Below are 26,578 nucleotides of genomic sequence, written 5' to 3' on the forward strand. Positions count from 1 at the left end.
ATTGCGCTCCTCAAAACTTTTATTTAAAAAAATATCAATCTGATTTGGGGGGTGGGGGTGCTTGTGGGGAGAGGCGTTCCCATTAACCCCTTCTTTCCCACCAGAGGCCGCTCCCCAAAACTTTTCTGTGCCCCCACACCCGCCCCACGTGAGCAAATGCCCCGCGCGCGGGGCTGGCGCGGGAAAGTTTGGGGGGCCGCCGGCGGCGCGGGGAACCGGCGGCTTTGTGTGCGGTGTGGGGCGGCGCGGAGGCCGGCGGCGGAGGCCGAGGAGAGGCCGGGGGCCGGCAGCGGCTCGGAGGCCGGCGGGGGTGGTGCGGGGCGCGGCGCGGCGCGGCGGGCACGGGCCGGCGGGGCGATCTGCGGTCCCCGAGGCGGTCCTCCCCGGCGCCCCCGGCCCCCGCCCCCCGGCCCGCGCGGGGCGGGCGGAGGAGGGAGCGGTAGCGGCGGCGGCAGCGGCGGCGTTGGCAGCGGCATTGTGCGCGCGGCGCAGCCCGGCCCGGGAGGAGCAGGACGCGCCGGGGCCGCCTCCTCCGGAACAGACCGATGAGCCAGCCGGACAGCGCGGCGGCTCCGCAGGTAACGTGGGGCCGGGGCCCCGGCCGGGGCCGGGACTGGAGCCGGGGCCGGGGCGGGGGCCGCGGCAGCCCCGCGGGATGGCGAGTGCGGGCGCCCGCGGGGGTCTCCGGAGCGGGGTCGGGCGGCCGAGGTGCGGGAGCGGCCCCCCGGGACGCTGCGGGGCGCGGGCGACGCGGGGGCGGCGGCCGAGGCTGACGGGGACACCGCACCCGGCGCCCCCGCCGCCCTCAGCTCGGACCGGAGCCCAGAAACAAAGCGGCGAGAGCACGGAGCAGCCATTGCAGTTTGGACAATTCAGATTTTGCGAAAATGCAACCTTCTTCCAGATCTCCCTCTTCCCCGAAATTTGCAATTTCCCCTTGACCCTCTCTGCGCTCAGGGTCCTGGTGACTCCCCCTGGAGAGCTTTCCTTCCAGGCCCCCCATCTTTGCAACAATCTTTTTTTTTTTTTTTTAAGGCCATATTTCCTTCTCTCAATTTTTTTTTCTAATTTTTCTTCAAACGGTAGTTTTTTCCCATTAAAACGACGCCACCTAGAGGATACTATTTTGTAAATTAAAAAAAAGAAATTAAAATTGAAAAGAAATATTTTTTATTTCTTATTTTTTCCAAAGTTTCATCAACAAGCTGGTGGATGGTGGAAAAGATTCTTTTTTTTTCTATCTTTTTTGGAGTGAAAATTTTCACTTTGATCTTTGAAGGAACATGGAGACAATTTTTATTTCTGCAGCTAAATCCAGATAATATGTAAATGAAAATTAAGCTGGAATTTGAATGAATTCAATTCTTGAAGGGGAGAAAGCAAAAATACCTCCTAAAAGCAAAGACAGTTTAGGTACCCAAGTCATTTTAATTTAGGTAAAAAGAAATTAATAATTGGGATGAGGAAAGAGGGAAATAGTTCAGTTTAGGGAAAGCTGGGAGAATTGGCTTTATGAAGCAATTAGAAATTGTGTTTCATTATAATTTGCGACTTGTTTTGCTCCGTGGGCAAAAATGACTAATTTTGCCATTTGGCAGCGTTCAAAGTTTTTCCATTTCCAAGAAAAAAGGATTTATAAGAGAAAATAGATCCTAAAATGGACACACCCAAAAATTGTAGGTTTAAATTTTTTCATTTACATTTTACTGCATTTAACTCCTGAGATTTTAAAGAAAAACAGAAATTGGAAAAGTTAGAGTGAAATCCTGCTGGTCTTTTTCTGTTTTTTGTTAGGTTTTGTGAGTGTGTGTGTGTGTGTGTGTGTGTGTGTGTGTGTGTGTGTGTGTTTTGCTTTGATGGAATAATTATGACTGTTTCCTGATTTTGTTTGCTGCAAGATCCAGGCATCTCTTGTTTTGTTGTTGTTTTATCTAGAAAATGTCAGGGACCTTTTCTTGAGCAATATTCAGTGGAGAAAAATGTCAATTCATATATTGTACAAACTGAGTAGCTCACAGATTTGTAGGAGAGGCCGCCATTAAAATAAGATATGCATAATTAACATTATTATGAAAAACTAACAGTGGATTCACAGAAGCCCATTTTTTTTTGTACGACACACAAGTGAATCAATTGATGGAGATAAGGATTTTTAAAAAATCCTTGTTAAAGAGGAGAATTTCTCCTTCTCGATTTTGTTTTCTCGTCCAATTAAAATATTATTATCAGTTCCTTTTTTAAAAAAAATTCAGATTGGCTTCAGGTTTCTTTGTGATGTGGGGTTGGATAATTCATTAATATTTTTTATTTTTGAAATTTTGTATTACTGTCAAGAAAGAGGAAATCCATTAGCTTTGATCATCTGGAGATTGTGTTTGTGTGTATGTGTCTATTGAAGGGAGGGGGTTTGTAACAACAACAGAAAATTCCACAAATTTTACTGACCCAGTAAGAAAAAAAGGTGGGAGAAAGAATGGCAGAGATGAAAATTCTGATTTGAATCCATCTTCCCTGGTAAGAACACTTTGCTGAAGAAATGAACTGAAACACCAACTCAGCTGTTTCTAGCAGCAAAATTTATTATTTTCTTTGAAAGAAAAACTAATCAGAATACACACAAAAGCCAAACCCAGAGATGCTTGCCTTGGGAATTTGAAAGCATTTTTACACACAATATTTTATGTGGAGGTTTTGGCCTTAAGATGAATCAAATGGAGGTGAAACAAAAAAGAGAAAAAAATTTCAAGGGACAAATATTGACTGGATTGAAATTTGACACAAGAGAATAAGATCTGCTCTGAGTAAAGGGAAATTTGTGATAATTTAGTCTGATTGGATGTGCTGAGTTTTTTTTTTTTTTTTTTGAATAGAAAAAAGTTCAAAATTTTCAGTCCAAATGGAGTGTGCTAATAGCACTTGGGAGGACCTTGTAGGACTTGCAGTTGGAGCTATGATGGGTTACCTGGGGTGGAGATGGACCACCCTCAACCGGTGATCAACAGCTAGTGGGTCTTGGAGGTTTGGTGGTCCTGCTCCATGCCTTACCAATTTGTTTTATGGAAACTCGGTTTTGGAAGGGCTGCTAATTCTGTAGAATGAATTTAACATTGGCATAGGTTTGCTAGTTCCCAGCATCAAAATTGCATTTGAGAAATTTTACATTTTTTTTATTTTTTTTGTTGTTGTTGGTTGGTTTTTTTTTTGTTTGTTTGCTTGTTTGATTGTTTTTTTGTTTGTTTGTTTTTTTGTAACAAAATCCTTCAGGACTGACGGGCCACATTCTGACATATTTGGCATGAGCCTTTGTTGTTGTTTCATTGTTTTTCTTTAAGTGCATAATTAAAATTTCTTCTCTTGAATTATTTAGGGAATGTCTTGACAGTCAATTTTTGGAGTTCTAGAGGCCTCATGAGATAGTGGGCTCATGCAGAGCAGGGCTGGAGGAGGACTGACATAGGGACAGACGGATGGATGGATGGTGTAAGGGTATCTCAGCACAAGTTTGGGATGGAGATAAGATGTTATCTCCAGTGCAAAGGAATGAGAATGTTGGAGCTCATCCCTTTGTGTAGGTCTGCAATCTGCCCTGCCACTCAGAGTTCTACAATTTATTCTGCTGAGAATTTTGTATTGTTGTCTGTAGTTATGGTTTATGGCTGGAAACTGCAAGTCATTTGTTTTGTAGACTTTTTTTCTTTTTTCTGTTTTTCTTTTTACAGAATTGGTTATTCTCATCATGTTTGTTCTGAGGGAAATAGCAAAAATAGAAGTGCATGCTGGTCCTGTTGGGGGCGGGGCCAGTTCCCTTTTGTTTCTCTTGGTATCACTGAGGTGAGGCCTGACCTGGGCCTGGTCTCTCCCTCTCTGCATCTATTCCTTCAGATGAAGTGTGGGAAGCTAGAAATGGATATAGGAGCTATTTTTATTAGGTCACGTCTGTTTATTGTTCTCATATAGTATTGGCCAAAATTTTTGGCAAATTGGACTTTCGGGGTGGTAATTTGATGATGGCCTGGGTTATTTTGGTGAAAGGTCATTTTTATTCCCTCTCACAGTGGAGACTCTTATTACTTAATGTTTTGATTTCTGCCTAAGGAGATTTTTTTCTAATAAGGTTTGAAATTTCAAGGACTCGCTTTATAGTTTGACTTGAACCAAGCCAGGAAGAACAGCTTGTTTGTACTTTGAGCCCTTACACAGTGGTAGAGTTGAACAAGGTTTGCTTTTGAAGAACAGCAAAGATGGCTGGTCTTCTGGCTCTAGAAGATACATGGCCCATGGCTCATACCACTTGGGAAACGCTGCGAACTGTTCCAGGGTTTGATATGGCTTCCTCTCTAGTTTTGCCTCAGCCCTCCGTATGCTGCCCCCACTGACTTCAGAGGGAGAACTTTCTCGTCCTATTTGACTTGGTGTAGATAAGCTGACTCTTCGTCCACACAGGGAATTCTCAGTGCTTGCATGGTGTAGCATTTCATGCCGGTGTGTGTCTCCTCGGTGGTGAGGAGAAGTGGCTTTGTGGGGTACTCAGGGCTACCTCTCTCAAGGTCTTGCAAAGTGACCTTGGGCAAATCACCATTTCCTGTAGAGCTGTGCTTGTGAAATGAGCACTCGGACCAGCGAGAGGATAGGAATGCATTGGTTCGTGGCTGATTCGGACTCTTAAGGAGTTGGTTGTAGCTGCTTCAGCACAGTGTAGAGGAAGCTGCTGACACCACCTCCGGATTCCCTGTTCTGGAGACAGAGGTTCTGTGGTCCAGTGGCATGCGTACCTCTGATTATCTCAGATCCAGAGTCACTCTCTGTTGGTGTGCCATAGAGTCACTTGGTACATCAGTCAGCCTTAGAGAAGAGAGGATAGAAGCAGATACAGAGGGACAGATATTTTGTCAGTGTGCAGGTATCGTCCCATGAAACTTACACTTGAGGATGCTGGGCTGTGATAGGAAATTCATTTCCTACAGGTGCTCATGGTCAGAAGATTCCGAAACCGAAGGTACTAGGATGAACTTCCATGATGTGCTGGGGGTGTTTTGAACTTCCTTGTTTATATTGTTTTCTCCTTTATTGCTTGGTTGACTGTAGGGGAACTATGTAGGGTAGGTGCCCTGGGCCACCCGCGCTTTGTTCCCAGTTTGAACCGCTTTTCAAACACCTGGGAATTCTTGGGTGTGTACATCGGGAGGCATGATCCCTGCTTGCTGGCCTCGATGGGGTGCATGGCGGGTGGGAGGTGGGTCCCCAGTGCTGGAGAAGTGATGGAAGGTAGTGTGGTTCTCTGTATGGTTACTTTGATTTTCTACTTTCTTGTAAGTTTGCCAGAGAAATCTGTCTGGGGTTAGCCTATGTATGTACGTTCTAATCACTCTGGAAGTTTATGTTTTCTGTGTGAATGTATTTCCTCTCTAGCCCCTCAATTGTCTCATCGTTTAGACATGTCAGAGCAATGTGGTCTAACAGAAATAGAATTCAAACCACAAGTTGCCCCCACACATGTAACTTAGCATTCTCTAGTAATCTATTAAAGAGAATAAAGAGAAACAGGTGACATTGATTTTTAGTAAAATGTGTTCTTAACCCTGTATTTGAATGGCGCTACTATTTTGACCTGCTATCAATATAAAAAGTAATTAATGTGGCACTCTTTTGGAGGGAGGATATGGAGTATTGAAAATCTGGGAGTATCTGCCTCCAGTAGCGACTCTCAGTTCTGACTGGCAGCCATGTTTTTTGGGGGGTTAAGTATTGACATGTGGCTACTGACCATAGTGGACAGTTCAGGGCCAAACCCACATTCTGTCTGGTAGTTGTTCAAGTTAGTCTCGGAAGGTCAGCGATGCTCTTCAGTCCCGGTGGCATCATTGCTGGGACTTCATCCCTGAGTCCCCATTTGAGTATTTCAATCTCTGGAGGTCAATCCATGTAACCAGTTCTGCTCAGTCTGCGCCATGCCTCTGTTCTCTTAGATGAAAATGACAGCGGCTGGACAGCGGCAGTAGGGTGTGGCGGGCGTGTGTGCAGGCGTGAATGCACACTCGTACCTGTGAGTGTGTGTGTTTGTGTGTGCATGCTTGTGGGGGTGAAGCTGGGCATTGCAGGAGGGCAGTCCCTGGAGGTGGGGTCCAGGTAAAGTGTTGTCTGAAAGAGGTAAGAAGAGGGTGGGGCGAGGAGAAGGACAGCCGGGAAAGGTGTCAGAGAGATCTGTTTCTTAAGTGAAATGCGAAGCCATCAGGAAGTTATCTCAAGTCAGCCCTGGACTCAGATAGATGCTCAGAAAGATTCTGATGGTTACACCTTTGGCAACATGGAAATCTAGGATCAGACTCTGAAATCCACCTCATGGTGAGCTGTGTGTGTCACTGTGGGAAAGTTACTTCTGGTTTTGGGGCTACGCCTTCTGCATGTGGAAAAGGAGGTGGAGAGTTACCCTGACCTCGAAGGGGACTTAGCGATGGAGTAAAGCAGCTTGAACAGAAACAGAGGCCCAGTGAGCTCCCTGGGGGGGGGCAATGTATATGAGTTGACACTTGGTCAAGGGGCTGGCGGGTCACCATCTGGAGAGACTAAGTTTCGCTGATACTATTTAGACTAGTTCTGGAAACCTGGAGGCTTGAAAAGGTGGGGTGGTATGCTTTTCTCTAGGGAATGCCAGGATACACGCACATACATACATTCACACGCGCTGTGCACCTTTTTTTGTTTGTTTGTTTGTTTTGCTTTACAACTGTTGGAGGTGAGGCTTTTATCAGTGGCCTCAGCATCCTTGTTCAGTGATGCTGAGACTTTCCCGATCCGTTTCAAAGTGGCCTAGGCTTTCAAGAGGTGTAATCATACTAAGGCCCCCTGCCCGGAGCTCTCTCCTTTACTTCTGTCCCAGAGCAGCTAAGAGCCTTAAGAAGATTCCTCTTTAGCAGCTGGAGTTCAGCTCCTCAAACCCTGTGCATTCAGGACTGAGGTGGTCATTCACACATCTGTCTCTCTAGCCAGCTGGTGACTTCCTTAGGGCTGGAGATCATGGCTTATTCATCTCGGGGTCTGGCACAGAGCAGAGGCTCAGTTAATATTTGATGACTTAATTTGACTTTTGGAAATAGCTCAGCTGGAATTGAGTCCAGTGAAGAGTGGATGGCCAATCTGGGTTCAAACCAGGGTCTTCTTAGGGAGTCATAAGCAGTGGCTTTATTTATTTTCTCTCTTGTTTGTGTTTTTGTTTTTGTTTGTGTTTTTTTTTTAACAGTTGGCTTTGAAGCTCCAGGCTCTCTTGGAAAAAAAGGTTAAATGGAAGCCTCAATAGGGTAGGGAGTAGGCTTCTCTTGACTTTACATGTCTTGGAGATTTTTAAAGTTCCTTTGATGATATTACCAGTCTTCTGTCCCCACTGCATCCGTGTGTGTGTGTGTGTGTGTGTGTGCGTGTGCGTGCAGATGTGCTGGCCTGTAAGTGTGTATGTGGAGGCCTGAGGTCCCCTTTAGGTGTCTTCCAGCACTTTCCACCTTTTCTTGGGGTGGGGTATCTCCCTGAACATGGAGTTCACAGTTCAACCAAACTGGCTGGCCAGCAAGCCACCAGGACCCTTCTGTCTCTACCGCATCCCCCAGGGTTACAAGTACAAGCTACCGTCCCTGGCACTTATGTGAGTGTTGGGAGCTGAACTCAGGACTTCCTTCATACTTGCACAGCGTTTTACCTGCTAGGACAGCTCTCCGGTCCTACAGTATTGCTCTGTGTGCATGTGTGCTTGCATCCAGATTGACATCCAGTAGTCTCAGTTGCTCTCTACCGTGTTTATTTACTGTTTTGGCCATAAGAGCTTTCCCACTCAGCTAACTTGGCTGGCCTAAAATCTCTGAGGGTCCTCTTTTGGGGTTATAGGCTATTACACTTGGCTTTTTTAAAAATGCAGATTCTGGGGGTTGAACCCTGGTCTTTGATGTCTACTTAGCAAGTGCTTTCCTAACCGAGCCATCTCCCTGAGCAGTCTCAGGAGTTAGTATTTCTTTAGACTGACTTGGAAGCCAGCAGGAGTCACCCTCCACTTGGCGGAGGTGCAGAGAGTGAGTGGGACACAGCCAGCACCTCGTGGAGGTAACATGCCAGCTGTGCCTGTGTTTGCTTGAGGAGAGTCTTAGCTGCTTGCCAGGGGGCTGTTTGCCGAACGTTGGACACAAGGGCCCTCAGACTTAGTTGGCTGTGTGATTTGATGCTCAGCCAGATGCATTTCTGGTTCAATTCTGTGTTGCAGATGCCAAACTCTGGCTAAAATTAATGATGGAAAACTGAGAATATCGTTTGTTTGCTTAATTTCTTTCTGTTTCATGTGAAACGTTATCATTTTGACAATTTGTGCCCTAGTTCACCAAGGGAGCAGGACCCTCATTTTAAGGCCTGTATATCTTTAACCTTCACTCCTATTTTCATATTGTGTGTGTGTGTGTGTACCTGTGTGTGTGTGTGTGTGTGTGTGTGTGTGTGTGTGTGAAGGCTCATGTGTGGAGGCCCATGTGTGGAGGCCAGAGGTCTGACATCAGGTGTCTTCCTTAGTTGCTTTTCCAGCCTGTTTCTTGAGACAGTGTTGGAGTTACAGGCATGTGCTCTTATGTGTGGACTTTACGTGGGCCCCGGGGATCTGAACTCAGGCCTTCATTTGTGTGCACCAAGCACGTTGTCTCCTGAGCCATCTCTTCTGCCCACGCCTCTTCCGGTTCTGAGGTGAGGTGCTGCATCCATGTGCTAATGCTTTTTCCACAGATGACTTGCCCAGCTTCTGTGGCCTATGCTGTGACCTAGAGAGTTCCAAACTCTTCTTCGCCTTGGCTGGCCTTGGCAACAGAGTGGAGAGGATAGTCCTTCACCTAGAGAAGTGTCTGGAACTCTGACTTCACATCCCCTTTCCTGCTGTGTCTTTGGGTGTGTGGCCATCATTTTGCTATGACCATTTCTAAGGGGCAGATATCCCCGTGGGGAAGAGGTAAAGCCTTGAGAGTGAGTGGCTTCTTCTCTGGAGCTACACAGATGCGCTGTCCTCCCCACTGCAGAACACCAGTGTGACATCTCCAAGGGCTGATTGAACAGGTCAGAGTAGGAGGGACAAGGCTTAGTCCTCATTCTCCGTGTCACTTGATCGTTTGGGAATCTTGGCCAGAGTGCTTTTTTCTTTGCTGGTTATTTAATTCCTTACTTATAGTGTGGGGACAACAATCCCATTGATGATGGTGATGTTTATGGTTGGGGGATGTGAATGATACCTTTATATCAGACAAGGGGCTTTCCATCATCCTTGTGCTGCTTTCCTGCTTCCTGATGCAGGAATGGTAAATGGGTAGCATACATTCCATCACTTCCCATTTTCAAGCCTGTGGCAGACATCACTAATCAATCGTGACCTTCCTTTTCATTGACTTGACCAGTAGCCTCAGTGTGCATCTTAGTACAAGGCTCTCCATCACTTGAGTTTAGCATGAGACATGAACCAGTTTGTCATTCTGGAACTAAGTCATGTCTCACCCCTACCCCCAAACACACAAACAGAGGAATGCAGACTGGGGAAGGAAGGTGGAGTGACTTGTTCCCAAACTTAGCAATTAGGCAGAGGTGGGATTAAAAAACACAGATTTCTTGATTCTACAACGAGTCCTTCCCCTGAAATCTGCACATACCCTGTGTTAAAAGGAATTAAACCTAATTTGGTCTTGAGAAATAGCCAGAGAATCCTGGCTCCTCCCTTCCTTGTTATAATTAGACACCCTTGGGGCTGCCATCAAAGCTGGGCTGGATGGCCTGCTTCTCAGCCTGAACCAAGCAGACTGATCAAGTTTCAAAGGGAGGGTGCTGGTGGAGGCATAGAGAGGGTGTCTCTCCATCAGTGGCACAGTGTAGATGACAGCAAAGGGGCATGGCAGGCCCTGGCATCTCTGGAAGTGGTGTGGGCTTGTGACATGTTTGTTGTTTGTATACTCATACCACAGAGGGGATGCCTTAGCCCTCTTTTGTCTTAATTTCCACATCTGGGAAATGGGCTGGTGAGATCCCTTCACAGGAGGGAACAGGGATGACACATTGATGCTTTTAAACCACAAAACTTCAGTGTGCTTCTTAGTATGTGACAGACTCCGAAGAGCTTCAGGGACCAAAGAGACCCCGAGGAGCACACTGGCAATGACTCTGGTCTTTTCTTACACAGGGAAGGAGGGAGAATGAGGGGAGAATAGTATTGAGTCAACAGAAAAATGATATAAATATTTTGGCTGAACAAGCAGAATGGGACCTCATATGAGCTAGAGAGAATAGGTGGGGTCAGGTGATGCCAGGCTCCCACTGGGCTGTGGACCACACAGGAACATCTCTGGGTAGCATTTTGAACCCAGGCAGGGATGCAGGCTAGGCTGGCATCCTTGGGTATCAGCTCTGGGCCTGGACAGAGCCAAGAGGGAATGCTGGCAGTACCCCAGTCCCGGGTGTACAGTGTGCACATCGTATGCACGGTCAGGAACTGTTCGGGCCTCACACTCTGGATGTTAATGTCCAGGACAGCTCACCCGAGGAGCTGGCCACTCATCTTTCTCTCTGAGCCCTAGTGTCCAAATCCCCATCTTCCCAGTAGATTTCTAGAAAACTGGAGGAGGGATGGTAGGAATTTTTCATTGGATTATTTTGTGATGAATTTGTGCCTGGCTTTATTTGGTGCTCAGAGTTTTTTTGTGAGCCAACTTGATGTAAGCAGGTTGCTTAGAATGAATGGCCAGAGAGAAGAAATGAAGACATAGTTGAATGTTGGTTTTTTTTTTTCTTTTAATTTCGTCATCTGGCAAAAAATAACTATCAAAAGTTAAGTGTATTTGTGTGGGTGTTTCTTCCAGTGGATGCTGGAAAAGCAGAGCACAAAACCGATCAGAAATAAAACTGAGACCGGCTTGGAATGAGGCTCCGGGGACCTTCCTCTGTGTACCACTGGCGTTAAGGTGGATCTGCCTGCCTATCTGACCTCCTTTCTGCCTGAGTCTATACCAGGACCAGGAAGATGGTCTGAGCCCCTGCCCTCTAGTATATTCTAGAAACCACTAGTTGAGGTGTGGCCAGTAGATTCACATCAGATTTTAAAGACTTAAGTGAGGAAAAAGTCCGACTGATGCCAATTACAATTTGTAATATCGGTGACAGATGGAGATGCTCTTCCACAATGGCGTAAATAAGATAGATATACTCTTCAAGTTCATTCTCCGGTTTCCTTTTCTTTCCACCCATCTGTCCATCCACTTGTTCAGATGTGTATGTTTGTGTGCATATTTTATGTGTCCGTGCAAGTGTGTGTGCGCATGCGTGTGTGCACGTGTAGAAGCCAGAGATCAACCTCAGGCGTCATCCGCAAGCACTGTCCTCCTGGTCTTTGGAGACAAGGTCTCTCTCCTGTTGGGACCTACAGCTCAACAGTTAGCCTAGGTTGGCTGGCTCTAGGATCCTTCTGGCTCTGTCTTCCTAGTGCTGTGAGTATAGGCGCACATCCACGCCCATCTTTTCCTGCGGGTGCTGGGAGCTGAACTCAGGTCCTTGTACAGGAAGCACTTTACTGGCCCCACCATCTCCCTTAGCCTTCATTTTCTTTCTTTCTTTTTTTTTTTTTTTAATTTTCTTTTTTTCGGAGCTGGGACCCGAACCCAGGGCCTTGCGCTTGCTAGTCAAGCGCTCTACCACTGAGCTAAATCCCCAACCCCAGCCTTCATTTTCTTTAAACAGCAATGACAACCACTGCAAGGAAAAGGCAATGCAAATGCGGCCGGCCGTTAGGGTCTCTGCAATCGCCAGCTGAGCTGATAGTCTGTGTCTACCGGGTAGTGCTGATCGAAGCCACCAGTCCTGTGTGGTTGAGGAAGTAAATCCCCAGAGAGCGAGTGTGAGGCTTATCCAGAGTTGTCACACAGCAGCCTCCGGCAGGAACTGGACAGAGTACAGGACTCCAGTCTTGGCGGGAGACTGAAGATGCTGGGTGGGGTGGTAGGGTATGCCTGAGCTGGGGAAACAGGGCGTGGGAACTTAGCAGAGTGCTGTGCACACAGAGGACGGGAGAAAGGTTAGTCATGTAGAGGGGAGAGTTAGAGAGCATCCCATTCCGCTTACCGAGACCCCTAAACATTAGCCAGGAAGTTTGGAAGAAAGTGAAACCAACAGGGCAGGCAGAAACTGGTCTAGAAGGCCCCTGTCCCCTCACCCCCAACTCCTGATAGTTTCTCTGCCAGCCAGAGGTCCCAAAGCCTAGTCAGTCTTTGAGCTGGAACTGAGATCTTTGTGTGGATGTGCCCCAGGGTCAGGTGGACAGGAGACCTGGCTCTCATCGGAGGGCTTTGAGTCCTAAGAGTTGGGACTGAATCCATTCTTTTGTTGAGTCTGGTTTGTTCCATCATGGCTGAGCAAGCAGGGCTTCTAGAAGGATCAGAGAACATGCTGTCTCAATGGGCACATCAGGCAGGCGGGAGGCCCTCTAGCTCCCAGCCTTCCACCTGTCCCCAGTCTCGGAGGGGGACAAAGCCAGCAGCACCTGTTTAACTTTCTGGCCCAGACTCTTACCCTGAGTGCTGCGAAGGTTTGAGCCGCGTGTTGGAAATTCATCGGTGGCTTTGTTTTTAATCGCGATCTCTGTCAAAGGTCACAGGGCAGCATTCGTATTTATCCTACTTTAGTTTCGCCAAATGGATTTCTTTCGGCATTAAAGTATTTCTGCCACTGCATATTAGCTGAGCGTGTATTATATGCCAGGCACTGGGCTAAGCAGTTAACATCTGGCATCCCTTTCAGTACAGTCACTCATGTGGCTTTCCAGGGCCACACACATAGTTATATAGGTGTGTGTGTGGGTGTCTATGTGGGTGTATGTATGGAGCCCCTGGGATCTGACTGTCACGTCGTCCAGTATGGGGGTTTCAGTCATGCCCCTGTGCTGGCCCTTTACCTGGATGTTGGATCTGAACTTGGGCAGCAGGACTTTTGCATTCAGCCATCCCTGGCCCTAGCCCTGACTTCTTACATTTTTAAAGTGAGCAAGTTGAGGTTGGAGATAAAGTAAGGTACCCACTGAGGCACGGGTAGCGTAAGTGGCAGCGATTCAGGTCCTGGTGCTCACTGAATTCCAGGCCCTGTCTGTGCCGCATGCTCTATTCCATAGCCTGGAAGGGTGCAGTGATAACACACGCAGTGGGTAGAGTTGTTGGCTGGGCTGGACTTAAGCCTAAGTCCTGTGGACACTGCTGTTCTGCTGTGGAGTGGGGGAACTGCTCTCCATTCTGTTCAGCACAGGCTCAGGACCCCCTGGCTTTTATTCCCCACGTCTTTAACAAGCCTCAGCAGGCCAGCGGGGTGTGTTCTGTGTGCATAGAGTCTTTAATACGGCGTTTGAAAACAGTTGCAGGTTTGCTCTAATTAATTACATTTGACATACTTGGAACCAGGGCCTCCCGGTTGCAGGTTGCAGAATGCAAATTTCTACCCAGACAGATGTAAGGTGTGCTTGCAGCCAAGAGCTCTGGTGTGTCCCAGCCAGGCCTGCCAGTGTTGCTCACACCCCTCCGGGGACAGTGACTGACAGTGAGAAGTGGAGTCAAGACTAAACCCTGGGGATACCAGGGAGCCCAGAGGCAGTTGGAAGAGAGATAGCCATGGGCTTTAGGTCTCCAGTCTGGGTAATCCTTTTCCCTTCTTTGAGCCTCAGTTTCTCAGGCTGTACAACCAGAGCTTTCTCTGGGTGTTCTTGGAAGCTATACACTGTCCACTTGTTCAGGGGAAAGAAGGCAATTAGAGAAGTGGGGCAAAGTGTAGAAATACAAACTATCGAGGGGAGAGAGAGTAGAACAGTGCGGGAAGCGGGGGGCCATAGAACAAACGGATCTGAGAGAGGGTAGGGGCCCAGAGCCCAGCAGCCACATCTGTCCTACCTCCCACCCCCACACACTCACCTCCTCATTTGTATTGGGTATTTGTTGCTCTGCAAGAAAGTACCTCAGAACTCAGGGGCTTAAAACAAAAACTCAGAAGCTTGAAACAGCATCAGCCCCTTTTGGTCTCTGTGGCCTGGGAATTTCAGTGTGGCCCATGTGGGTTCTGGCTCAGGGTGTCTCTGTCGTCTCAGTCACATGGTGCGTGTGCGTGCATGTGTGTGTGTGTGTGCGCGCGCATGCGCGTATGTGCGTATGTGCGTGTGCGAGTGCGTGCGTATGTGTGCACGTGTGTGTATGTGTGTGTGTGTGTGTGTGTTGTGTGCGCGTGGTATAAGCAGGTGGGTGTCATAGCATCCTTTATGACTCCACAGGCCTGGATCTCACTTCACTGTGACACTCTATGACTATGGTGGTTCAGAGGTGTGCCCTTGTCAACAGTACCGGCCTCAGGAGGACCCCCAACATGACACTGAGTTGGATGGATGTGTCTCTGTGGTTACAGAAGGAGCATAGGAGATAAGTTGATGTGGCCGTAGGAAAATGCAGGCTGCTGTCCAGTTACCCACCAATCAATGTCTGTCCCAGTCCATTTCCTGAACCAACCATCTATTGCATTCCATCCTTCAATCCTTTAGAAATCTGTCCTCCTGCCTCACTGTCTGTTTATACATCCATCCATCCATCCATCCATCCATCCATCCATCCATCCATCCATCCATCCATCCTGTTCAATTCATATTGAATGCCTAATATGAGCCAGGGGCAACTACAGAAGCATTCAACAAAGAATTCAAAGGGAGAAGGGACCAGGATTAATTGAGAACTTCCCCAGTATTACTCTCTTTATTCTCAAAGTAATTCTGTGACAGAGAAAAGCCATTTCTGTTTTCACGCAGATGAACTAACCAAGGAAGTGGCTAATTGACCTGCCTGAGCTCAAACTGACTTGCATCAGGGTCAGACTCGAAACTGGGGTTTCTTGACCACACCTTCTCTGGCTCCCTCCACAGAGGAGACGGCTCCAGTTTGGTCTCCAAATGTGAAATGTCTTGCCAGAGTTGTTTCCCCACTCCTGTTTTTCCTAAGTGAAAATAGGTTTTTTTTTTTCCTGACTATAAAAATAACACATTCATTATAAAAATGTTCACGCAGTCCTGAAAAGTAGGAAGATTATTCTTTTAAAAAAAATCACCTGAATCCTGAGATAACCACTGTTCACATTTTGATGAACGTTATTCAAGTCATTTCTACATATTTAAGTATTTATGATTACAGTTTTACACAAATGGGATTATATTTTGCATGCTGTTCTGTAGCTGGCTTGCTTTTTTGCTTTTAAAACTCAAGATATCTTTCATCTGTGAATATAAACATTTTTTTAACTGGACTGTGTTTCTACCATATGTATATACCCAAATTCAGTGTCTTGCTAGATTTTGATCTCCTCTCATTTTTCCTTATTATGATCCACACGTTGACACAGACCTTTGTACATGTCACTGCTCCTTTGTAGGAGACGCTCCTGGTCCCTACCCTGAAAAGCCCTTTCATTGCTGGGCTGTAGAGGAGCTACTCAGGGTTTGAAGGACCTTAGCTTATGGTGGCCCCTCCCCCACAGGGTGCTGCTCCTGGGCGGTTCCTGGAAGCTGTTTGCTTTTTAACCCTTTATTTACTTACCATGTGTACACAGGTGTGGGAGAGGTCTATGTGTACCATGGTCTGTGTGTGGTTGTCAGAGGACAGCTTGTGGAAATCAGTGCCCCCACCCCACACCACCCCGTGTGGCTCCAGGGGCTGGAGCTCAGGTCATCAGGGCTGGCATTAAGTGTCTTCTTGACTGTCCTCTCTTTGGATCCTTTGTTGTTGATTTTGTTTTCTGAGACAGTTTGAACCAGCCTCAAACTCCTAACACACACACACACACACACACACACACACACACACACACACACACACACACAATCTCTGTTCTTTGGATTTAATGTCATTTATTTTCCAGTTTCTATTTTTTTAAAAACCAACTTTCGTCACCTAGTACTGGTGGTGGTTAACTAAAATGTTTTTCTGTCTTAAATTGTGTTTTCTTTCTCTCTCTCTTTTTCTTATATCAGGCTTAGGGTTTTTTTTTTTTTTTTGTTTTGTTTTGTTTTTTGTTTTTTTTGTTTTTGTTTTTTTTTTTGGATTAAGAATTTATAGTGGATAAAAAAAAAGTCCACAAGCCATGGGAGGGCAGGAGATGCATATTTAACAAGGAGTTAATATTCAAGCTATAGGTGAGACAACAGCAGCAACTCTGTGTAGTCAAGTGTGCTGACACACTGTAACCCCAGCGCTCTGCAGGTACAGGCAGGAGCATCCCCAGGTGACGGTCATTCTCAGCTGCAGACTGAGTTCAGGACCAGCCTGTGCTACATACCAGCCTGTTTCAAAACACCAGAGAGTGAAAAGGAGGAGGAAGGGGAGGAGGAGGATGAGAAGGAGAAGGAGAAGAAGGAGGAAATCGTATAACAAAACACACACACACATTCGCGCACATACACACATGCACACACAAACACACACGCATGCACGCACATGCACGCACACGCACACAGCAACAACAGAACAACTCAATTGAAAAACAGCTAAAGGATTCAGGTAGAGAGGTCCCCATAGACAGTACTTAGTTAGCAACAAACATGCGACATGAGGACACAGTGCTCAGTGTGGCCAGTCTGGGGAAATGCAGTTCAAACCCATAATGAGGGAAACAGGACAGGTGCAGAATGGGCTGCGGGGGTCGGGGGATGTAGGGAGATGGGGGGAAGAGGGAGGGAGTACAGGAATAAGTGTTGGCAAGAATGTGGAGAGACTGAAACCTGATGGTTGATGTAGCTGGTGAGTTCTCATATAAATGAAATACAGAATCACCCTATAACACACAGGGCAGCCATCTATGATGAATGTATACAGAAGTTAAATAAATACGGTATATCTATACAGCGGAGTACTATTCAACCTTAGGAAAGAAAAAGCCCACATGTTCTATGATCCCACTTATTTGAGATTTCATAGTCAGATTCAATAACGCAAAGGAAAATGCTTGCTGGGAGCTGGAGGAAGAGGTGGGAAGTTGTTTAGTGAATACAGAGGTTTCCATTTGGAAAGCTCCTGTGTTAACTGCACAGCAATGTGAATGTACTTAACCTTTTACTTAGCATGCCAAGATGGCTAATAATGTGAAGGAGATGGTAAATATTTACATAACCCGACAAGTCCACCAGAATCAGAAAACAAGAAATAAAAGCTTGTCTGAAACAAACCCCCTCCCTTACATTCCTCACGGAGGTGAAACCTTGAAACATTTTCTTCTAGGTATTTTATAAGCGTATTTCTTATTATCCAACTCACAGTGTATTACAATTTTGCTCTACCTTGTCTTTTTAATACTTCTCAGGACTAGGCGATGCTTGTAGAAGAGAATTGATGTAACACATCTCACCCATGCTGTGTTGTTGGAGGTTAAGGTTGGTCCTCAATTTTCATTTCCATAAGTTTACATCTTCCATATCGAGAACCAGTTGGTGTCTAAGATCATCTCCTTTTGCTTTATTTCCAAAGAGAGATGACTAGGTCAAGCATGAATGTCAGTGGGATGTTTCCGGCTGTCCTGTCTCTTTTATAGGTGTTATTGGAGGATGCTTAGGGACCTCTGTTGGCTTGGGAAAGAAACAAAGTCTTTGAAAAGAGTATCTTGCTAGGTGCTAAGGCACACCTGTAATCCTAGCATTTGGGAGGCTGGGCCGGAAGTAGCCTAGTTAACACAGTGAGTCCCAGGTCAGCATGGCACCCTGTGTTTTTTTTTTTTTTAAAGGTCTTGGTTTTGTTACTAACAGAAGGTTTCAGTGAAGGAAACAGTTTATGCTCAACTATAATCCTATATTGTCCACCTTTCCCGAATGACCCCTGCTTAGTTTATGTTTGTCTTCACGTTGCTGTTTATACAAACACTAGGCTTTCACTAAGATATTTAAAATCCTGTCTTGTTTACTAGAATTCACTCATAATGAGTCTCCTTCCCTCTTCTGTGCTGGCATTTCATCTCTAATGCTGATGCCCTTTCTTGTACATCCATCTGCCCAGTGTTTGTGCCCACCATGTCCTGCCTGTGAGGGGAGCCGAGCTCCAGTCAGTGCAGACTCTGCTCGGCATACCCTGTCTTGAGCTGTTGGAAGCTCTGTGCCCTTGATTGGGTGCCGAGGCTGTAGCATGGCAAGGGGAACCCTGGGAAAGACAAGTTCTTGGAGGAAGAGACATCGGATGTGGCTTTGTGTTCATGACTGTATTTGTGTTAAATTTATAGACCAACTTGAGGTCTGTAGGTATGGAGAGGAACTCTTACTATATCCTAGTTTTTGGCCAATAGCATGGCTCTTCGTCCTTGTTCACACTACTGTGTAAGACTCATCAGTTTTATAGGTTTTCATGTAATTTTTGGATATTAATAATGTCTTGCGTTCCAGCCAGACATTTGGTATTTTTTGCTGCAATTGTAATGGGACAATTTTTCTCATTGTATACAATGTAATCTACCAAGTTGGAATATATAGGAAGTTTTTCTTTTTTTTTTCCTTTTCCTCTTGCCTGCTAGGGTATAGAGCCATAGCAGAGCCATCTCTCCAGTCCTATATTTGGACACATGGTGGGGGAGGAGGATCACAGTTTCCTAGGCTGGCTTTGAACTCACTTTGTAGCCTGACCAGCTCTTGAACTGGCCATCCTTCTGTCTTAGCTTCTTCCCCTAAGTAGGTGAGATTTAAGGCCTGAGCCACTCCACCCAGGGAACAGTTGGTCTTGTGTTGGTTCTGCTAGAGGGCACCTTGAGTTATTTCCTCACTTTCAGTGGATTCTAGATAGGCTCCAACGTGTGTAAATGCCATTCAGCCTTGCCGCTCCTCCCCCACTTTATCTGACCCATCGACCACACTTAGAATAATTAGAGTAATAGCAAGAATACAGCCTTGTTTTATTGTTACTTCAGTGGGCAAAATTCTAGTGTTCGATTGTGGTTTCAGAGACATGGTATCCCTAAGTAGGTGTCCTTCTGAGCTGCCAAGAGCTCTTTGCTTGTAGAATTCTATCAGTTTGGAGGTGTGGGCTGTGCTATGGGAGTGATTCTCACTTTTCCATATTCGAAATTTTCCCCTTGTAACAGTGTGACTTGCCCCTCCCCCACTATAGAGCTACTTAGCAATAAGGGGGAAAGGGATGGCGAATTTTTAACAAACGCCTTTTCATTATGTACCCAGATGGCCGTATGTTTTTTTTTTCTTTCTGCCTTTGATCTGCTGATGTGATGAATTATATTAATAGGTTTTCGAGTATTAAACTATCCTGGAAGGAACCCATCTTATTCACAGTGGTTCATTCTTTTAATCCATCCTGGGTTATCTCGTGGTGTTACGTGTCTGTGTTCATTAGCGAGATTGGCCTGTGGTTTTTATTCTAAGTATGTTGTTTTTGTCCTTTTCTTTTAATAGTCGTGTGCTGGTTTAAGTGTGTATGCCAGTGTTTATATGTAGGCCCGGCTGGGTGATTTACACAGCACAGGAATCGTCTGTCTTTTGAATGTTTAAAATAACTTATATAAAAACTAAAACTCGGGGCTGGGGATTTAGCTCAGTGGTAGAGTGCTTACCTAGGAAGCACAAGGCCCTGGGTTCGGTCCCCAGCTCCGAAAAAAAGAACCAAAAAAAAAAAAAAAACCCTAAAACTCTCTCTGTCTCTCTCTGTCTCTGTCTCTGTCTCTGTCTCTCTCTCTCTCTCTCTCTCTCTCTCTTGCACGCAGTGAGTTTTGGGAGACATCTACTGTAATTTTTTTCTTCAATAACTTTTCTGGGGAACTGTGTTCTTCAAGAAAGTTTTGCTCATCTATATTTTCTTCGGAGCACACGTATTTCATCAAAGTCGAGCTCTATTGGCATAGCGCAGAGTGTTGTGTTATTTTTGGAAAGGTCTTCTATCTCCTAACCTAATTTTTTATATAGCCATTAAACTTTCCCTCTTACTCATTATTTGAACGACCAGTATCTTGGGAGTGTTTTATTATGTTTGTATTTGCAGCCTAAAATTTTCAAGTTATCTGTCAATTCATTCTACTTGAACTAGCTCAAATTGTTATACTTTCATACTAAGTACATTCACCCTTCTCCCATTTTAGATTTAAAATTCTTGAATACTCAGTCCTTTGCTTTTTAAAAATTATTATTATTATTTTTTACTGTGTATGACTGTGTGCGGGTACGCGCACATGACTGCCGTGCCCACAGTAGACAGCAGAGGGTGCCCGATTCCCCTGAAACTGATGTTATAGGTGGTTGTGAACCATCCAGTCTGGTGCTGGGAACTGAACTCAGGACTTCTGGGAGAGCAGAAGAGCTGAGCTGTTTCTCCAGTCACCTCTGATTTATTTTTTTAATTTGTAATAAAAATGCTTTTCTTCTTAGCACATGCTTAGTGACGTTTATAAGCCTCATTTTAAAACTTTACTATCTTTCCCTGTATTTTTGGTCATTTTAATTTTGATACTATCTTTAGTTTAAAGATTATTTAAAAGTATAATTGAAATTTCCTGAGGATTTTTGTTTTGTTTTGCTTGTTCTTTTGAGATAGGGTCTCCGTATGGGGTTCAGGCTGGCCTCAAACTCATATTAGTTCTCCTGCCTCAGCTTCCACCACAGTTGGTTCTGCATAAGTTTTTGTATATTTCCATTGTATTGTGAGAAAGTTTTGCCAATAATATTTCTGCTTTTGTAACATACTGAGAGTTTGGGATTTGTATTAAATCAGTATTGATTTGTGTAAATGTTTCATTTGCCTGCAAAAGAAATAATTCTAATTTGTAGGCTTAATTGTTTACTGTACACCCATACCCCGTATCATTTACGATTAATTATATTTTTAAGATTTTTCTACAGGGCCATAATCATAGTGCTGGTGTTTTCATTTATTATTTAAGAGTCTGCTAATGATCGCCAATTTTTGTTTCCTTTTATTTTTTACCTTTTGCTCTTTATATATTTTATTGTTGGGCTATTTTAAAGGAACATACCTGTCTGCCACACTTTAGTGTGGTTGCCTTTAATCTGTTAAAATCCTGCCTTCCTGTTTTCTTCCCTTCAGTTTTCTGTTTTTCCTGATTATTTATTGTTCCATGATTTCATTTAAATTGGCACAGAATACTGGCACACGTGTTCAGACTGGGTCTCACCTTTAGGTCTAGTGATTTTTGTGAAATACTTCCTGCTTGTTCTTGGAGTTCCCTTGATTTTGCTTTATGTAATTATCTTACTTTCGAGGTTCTATGCTCTTGAACTTAAAAAGCCATATTTCTTTTGGAAAATGTTTTAAAATCTCTCTGTGTGCACATGTACATTGGACATGTGTGCATCTGTATGAAAACACAGATGTGAGTATGTGGAGGTCAGAGGTCAACCTCAGAGGTGGGTCTGTCATTTTTGGGGAGAGTCTCTCCTTTCTTTCTGCTGCAGGTGCCATGCTGGTTTCCAGGGCGTCTCCTGTCTCTACCTCCCAGCTCTCCATGGGCACGCTGGGATTATAGATGTGTACTCTACCATGTTCAGCTGGTTGAAATAGCTTTTTTTGTTTTTTGGTTTTGTTTGTTTGTTTGTTTTTTTAGATTAAGTTTTAAAAACCTTCGAGTCTGGGGATCAGTGTTAGAACATAGGGTTTGCAGGGTGCGGTGGCTTGTTTGGAGTTCCAGCACTTGGGGGGTGCAGGCAGGAGGATGGGAACCCTTGGCTAAATAGCAAGTTTGTGGCTAGCCTGAGTCACATGGGACCTGGGAACTTAGCTGCTCTTGTATCTGTGGATCATCTGCTTTGGCCCTTCAGCACAATGTGGCTGTCCTTCCATCTCGCAGCATGGGCTAGTGCTTTTATTTTATATGTAGTTGTAGAGCCTGCATGTTTGCCTGTGCACCTGTGCAGCCCGGGTACCCAAGCAGGTTAGAGGAGACTGTCAGACCCCTGGTACTGGAGGTAGGATTGTCGTGAGCACCGTGTGGGTACTGGGAACTGATGCTGGGTTCTCTGCGAGCGCAGCCTGTGTTCTTCACCACTGAGCCATCTCTGTTCCTCCTGTGCTGGTTGTTGTCGTTGCTGTGTTTTGGTCTCCTTGACATAAACTAAAGTCAACTGCGATGGCTGTTCTTGGTTGTCTTGGTTGTCAACTCGATCACATTTGGGATTAACGGCTGGGTACACCTGTGAGGGACTTTTCTTAATTAAGTCATTTGAAGTGGGAAGACCCATTTTTAATCTTTTGAGGTGGGAAGAGTCACCTTAAATCTGGGCCACACTTTCTGGTGGCAGCCAGAATGGAGATGGAGGAAGGAAGCTTTTGCTCTTTGCCTGCTTGCCCTCATTCTTGTTGGCAAGTCCATTCCTTCACTAGCATTAGGAAGTAATTCTTTGGGATACTGGCAAGACCAGCTGAGACACTGTGCCTCAAGGACTGAACAATACTGTACTTTTTAACTTTCTGTTTCTAGACATCCTTTGTTAGACTACCTAGAGTACAACCTGTAAGCCATTCTAATCAATCCCATTATATATATTTATGTCTATCTGCCTCTGTCTGTCTATAGTTTGTCTGTCTGTCTGTCTATCTATCCATCCCTGGTGTCTGCTTTTCCCCATTTTTGTAGTGCTATGAGTAAGGATAGCCTACAGGCTCTGTGCTGGTTAGTTTCATGTCAACTTGACACAAACTAGAGTCATTGGAGTCACTGGAGAGGAAGGAGCCTCAAATGAGAAGAATACTTCTGTAGATCTAGCTGTAGGCAAGCCTGGAGGGTATTGTTTTAGTTTGTGATTGGTATGGGAGGGTTCCTGATTCAAGGCTCCTGCCGTGTTTGCGTCCCTGCTATACTTTCCTTCAGTGATGGACTATGATGTGGTCATGTAAACCAAACAAGTTCTTTCCTCCTCAAGTTGCTTTTGGTCATGGTATTTCACCGTAGTAACAGTAACCTTAACTAGGACAGACTCATATACCTGCACACTTGTTTCCCAGTTGGTGGAATGTTTAGGAAGGATTAGGAGGTGTGGCCTTGCTGGAGAAGGTGTGGCCTTGTTGGAGGAAGGGTTTCACTGGGAGTGGGTTTTGAGGTTTCAAAAGCCCATACCAGGCCTGGTCTTCCCCTCTCTGCCTCCTGCCTGTGGATCAGAAAGTAAGGTCTCAGCTACTACTCCAGCACCATGCCTGCCTGCGGCAATGCTCTATGCCATGATGGTCATGGATAATCCCTCTGAAACGGTAAGTGAACCCCCAATTACATGCTTTCTTGAATAAACTGCCCTGACCATGGTGTGTCTTCATAGCAATAGAACAATGACTTAGGCTCTGCTCCTTTTATTTCAAGTCTCTTGCTTTGTACTCCACACACACTTCTTGGGCTAGCCCTGTGCACCATGGACCCATGAGGTCCTTTGTCTGGACAGCTCTGCAGTTACTGCTGTTCTTCAACCGGCTCTCCACTGCCCACCAGCTCCTTGCTTCCTTGCTTGGTTGCATCCTTTCCTATCTCACCCTGTCCTTGTAGCTTGTAGTTTTAGTGTCTGTACAAAGAAAAGCATGTCTGAAATGTACTTTTGCTTCCTACAAGCTATCCATGCTGTCTGTTTTTCTTCTCCAGGTCTTGAATGGAATGTGTACTCCTCATTGGTTGTTGCTATCTCTGCTTTCTTTCTTTGTTTGTTTTAACCTTCCCTTCCCCTACTGGGTTCATGTATTCCTTCAAAGTTCGGGAATCTGTGTTTGGTCTGAAAGGACACCAGAGGCTGCTTCCTAGGATCTTGAGTTAAAAGGAAGGTGGTTCAGTGCCAGGACATTGAAGACCAGGGAATGGTGATCCAGCAGCCCGAGGTGGCTTTCTGCATCAGACCGTGGAGCTGCACTGTGTCTATCAGTTCTGCCCAGATTCTCTAGGGCATGGCGGGGTAGAAAACCCTATTGAACTGACTTATCTGCCACTGGAGCATCTCTGAGAACCCCAGAGGGGGCTCTTGCAAGTCTTGCCAACCCTTCCTTTTCATCTATGTCTTAGCAATTCTTCCTGTTCTCATAGAGGGTGCTAGGAGGTAGCCCCTGTGATGCCCTTTCCTTTGTCTTCACCTTCATAATATCTAAAAAATTCCTTGGCTCATGTCCGATGCCTCCAGTTCTTAGGACTTCTTTTTTCCTCACAGGTTTTGTGATAAAATGTGCATATAAAAATTCTCATCTTAATCATTTTAAGTGCATAGTTCCGTAGTGATATCGACACTCATAACTAAACTAGTTAAGCAACTGGAGATGCTCCATCCTCCCAGCCATTGGCGATTACCCTTCTGCTCTTTGTCTTTATGCCCCTGACTCCTCCAGAGACTTCATATACATGGTAGCATAAAATATGTGTCTTTTTGAGACAAGAACAATAGTGTGGTATCTTCAAGGGTCATCCATGTCATGGCTTATGCCAAGAGTTTTCTTTTTTAAAGTCTGCATACTGTTCCGTTGTGTGGCTATAACAGGCGTGTTTATCCATTCTGTCATCAATGGACACTTGCGTTGCCTTCTTTGGGCCTTTGTGAACATGAGTACATAGACAGCACTTTGAGAGCCTTCCTTCAGTTCTGTTGGGTATATACCTAGAAATGGGATCCAGTCTACATGGTAATTCTGTATTTCAGCCTCTCCTGAGTGCACTGTATTTCAGTCCACCAGCATTTGGAGTGGGCTGGGAGGGAGCCCTTCCTCCATCACAAACTAATAAACTGATGTATAGAGAGGCTGGGAAGAAGCAAGGGAGTGTCAGAGATGAGGCTGAGATCCAGGCTCCTACCTCCTGGACCCATCTCCACAGTCATGTGCCGTGACTCTTCTTCATCTTTCTAGTTTCCGAGGTCCTCCTTCTCCTTTGGGGCCCACCCTTATCCCAGCTGTCTCTCAAGGCAGAATCTCTCATGCTTGGTCGAGCTCACCTATCTCTGCATCCCCATTTGCCTGCATCTTTCCATGGTCCTTGGGTTCACTTACTTCGTGAGGCCTCAGTTTCTTCTTCTTTGAAATGGGCCTTTCTTCCCCAGCGGCAGTTGCTATGGCCCCTCCAGTTGTCCCCTGTCTACTTGGCTGGCCGCTGTTTCCCTACATGTGCAGAGAGCCGCTCACGGCCAAGCTAGCATCTGTTTCTCCATCTGGTCCCAACTTCTTTCTTAATTACCCACTGAATTGGCGCTAAGAAAACGCTGACAACTTGAATGAGGCATTAGCTGATCCATCAGCGCCCGTGCCAGGGCCTTGCCTGTTTCTCCAGAACACGACGAACCACAGAGTCAATCGTAAGCTCTCGTTTCCTGGTCAGAGAGCTCCTTCTGGCCAAGTGACAACTGCCACCCAAGGTACAGGGTCCTCATGAGGTCTCATACCTTCTGGACAGAGGCGAAAGAGATTGAGAAGTTCCTATGACTCCATCGCCTACATGACAGGAAATGAGTTAGTTTTGTTTTCTTTCCAGCTCCTCATCCTCCATGAAACCTGTTTGGTTTTCTTGCTTCTCTACAGCTCCAAGTGTACCTCGACCAAGGGACCCTGTGTGCCATAGTCAGGGGACACTGCCTGGAAGTTCTCGGCCCTGAAGTGTGTACTGGTCACCCTTCTAATCTCAGGGCTTCCTCATGGCTATGTTCTTCACACACCCCTCTGCTTTTTCAGAAGCAAAGAAGGTCTCCTGAGATGCCTTAAAGTTCTCATCTTGACTCCCAAGACTTCTGTTTTCTACTGTGAGCTGGGTAATGGAGTCAGAGGCTGATGAGTTGGGACAGGGCCGTGGGCTCCCCAGTCAGCCATTCTTGCCTCTGCTCCTCTCTCTGGCACTCTGGGAACACTGTCAAATCTGTCTGAGTATTACTTTATGCTTTATAGATCGAAGTGGGTTTCCGTCAATGAACCCAGGAGAGAGCTGGCTGCGTGTCATGAGGCGGTATATGGAGAGCACCTAGGGAGAGTGCACAGGAAAGCAGGCCTGCGCGTCTTCCCGCCCCTTTAAAGCTCAGAGGTGGTGGGATAGCCTCGGCTTATTGGCTTGTGTGCAGGCCTTTCTTACTTGATTTAGTTTCTAATCTCAGGCTTCCTCGTGGCTCTGCCCTTCACCAAGCTGCAAGCTGCTCACAAGGGAGTGACAGAGTCTAGGCTGAGACGCAGTCTCCTGTGTCCTGTCCTTGTCCCTGTCTCCACAGTCTTGTGTCATGACCCTTCCTCATCTCCCTGGTGTCTGAAGACCCTCATTCTCCTTTGCAGCTTTCCTTCTCTCCAGCTCTCTCCTGTGCAGCATGCATCTTTTGTTTATACGTCTTCTCAGAAGTGGGCACCGTTGTTTGTGTGATACTTTAAAATATGGTATCTTGTTGAGGGGGGTCTATATTTCTTTAGAGATTGTCCAGTTAGGATATTTCCTGAGGTCCACCCACATGACTTAGAGTGACAGAGTAAATGCACCACATCTGACCTCTGCACCCCTCATCTCATTTTTCCTGTGGCATTTCTATCTGCTCTGCTGTGTTCTCCTGTGAAGCGCTACATGTTGGGCATCGTGCAGTCTGACATCGAGATGGACT

At 45.8% G+C, this 26,578-nt stretch overlaps 1 protein-coding gene across 21 annotated transcripts in view; it reads left to right on the forward strand.

The window, feature by feature from the left end:
* The first annotated feature begins 438 nt into the window (after nt 1-438).
* Zfp618 (zinc finger protein 618) overlaps nt 439-26,578 on the forward strand; it is a 165,917-nt gene continuing 139,777 nt past the window's right edge. For 12 of the 21 annotated variants that reach the window (XM_087548959.1, XM_087548960.1, XM_087548966.1 and 9 more), the window contains exon 1: nt 439-578. In XM_087548959.1, the coding sequence (XP_087405085.1) occupies nt 546-578 (33 nt within the window). In that variant the 5' untranslated portion in view covers nt 439-545. 21 annotated transcript variants of the gene reach the window in all.

This window comes from Rattus norvegicus, chromosome 5 (assembly GCF_021556685.1).
Source record: "Rattus norvegicus strain SHRSP/BbbUtx chromosome 5, alternate assembly SHRSP_T2T, whole genome shotgun sequence".
Lineage (NCBI taxonomy): Eukaryota > Metazoa > Chordata > Mammalia > Rodentia > Muridae > Rattus > Rattus norvegicus.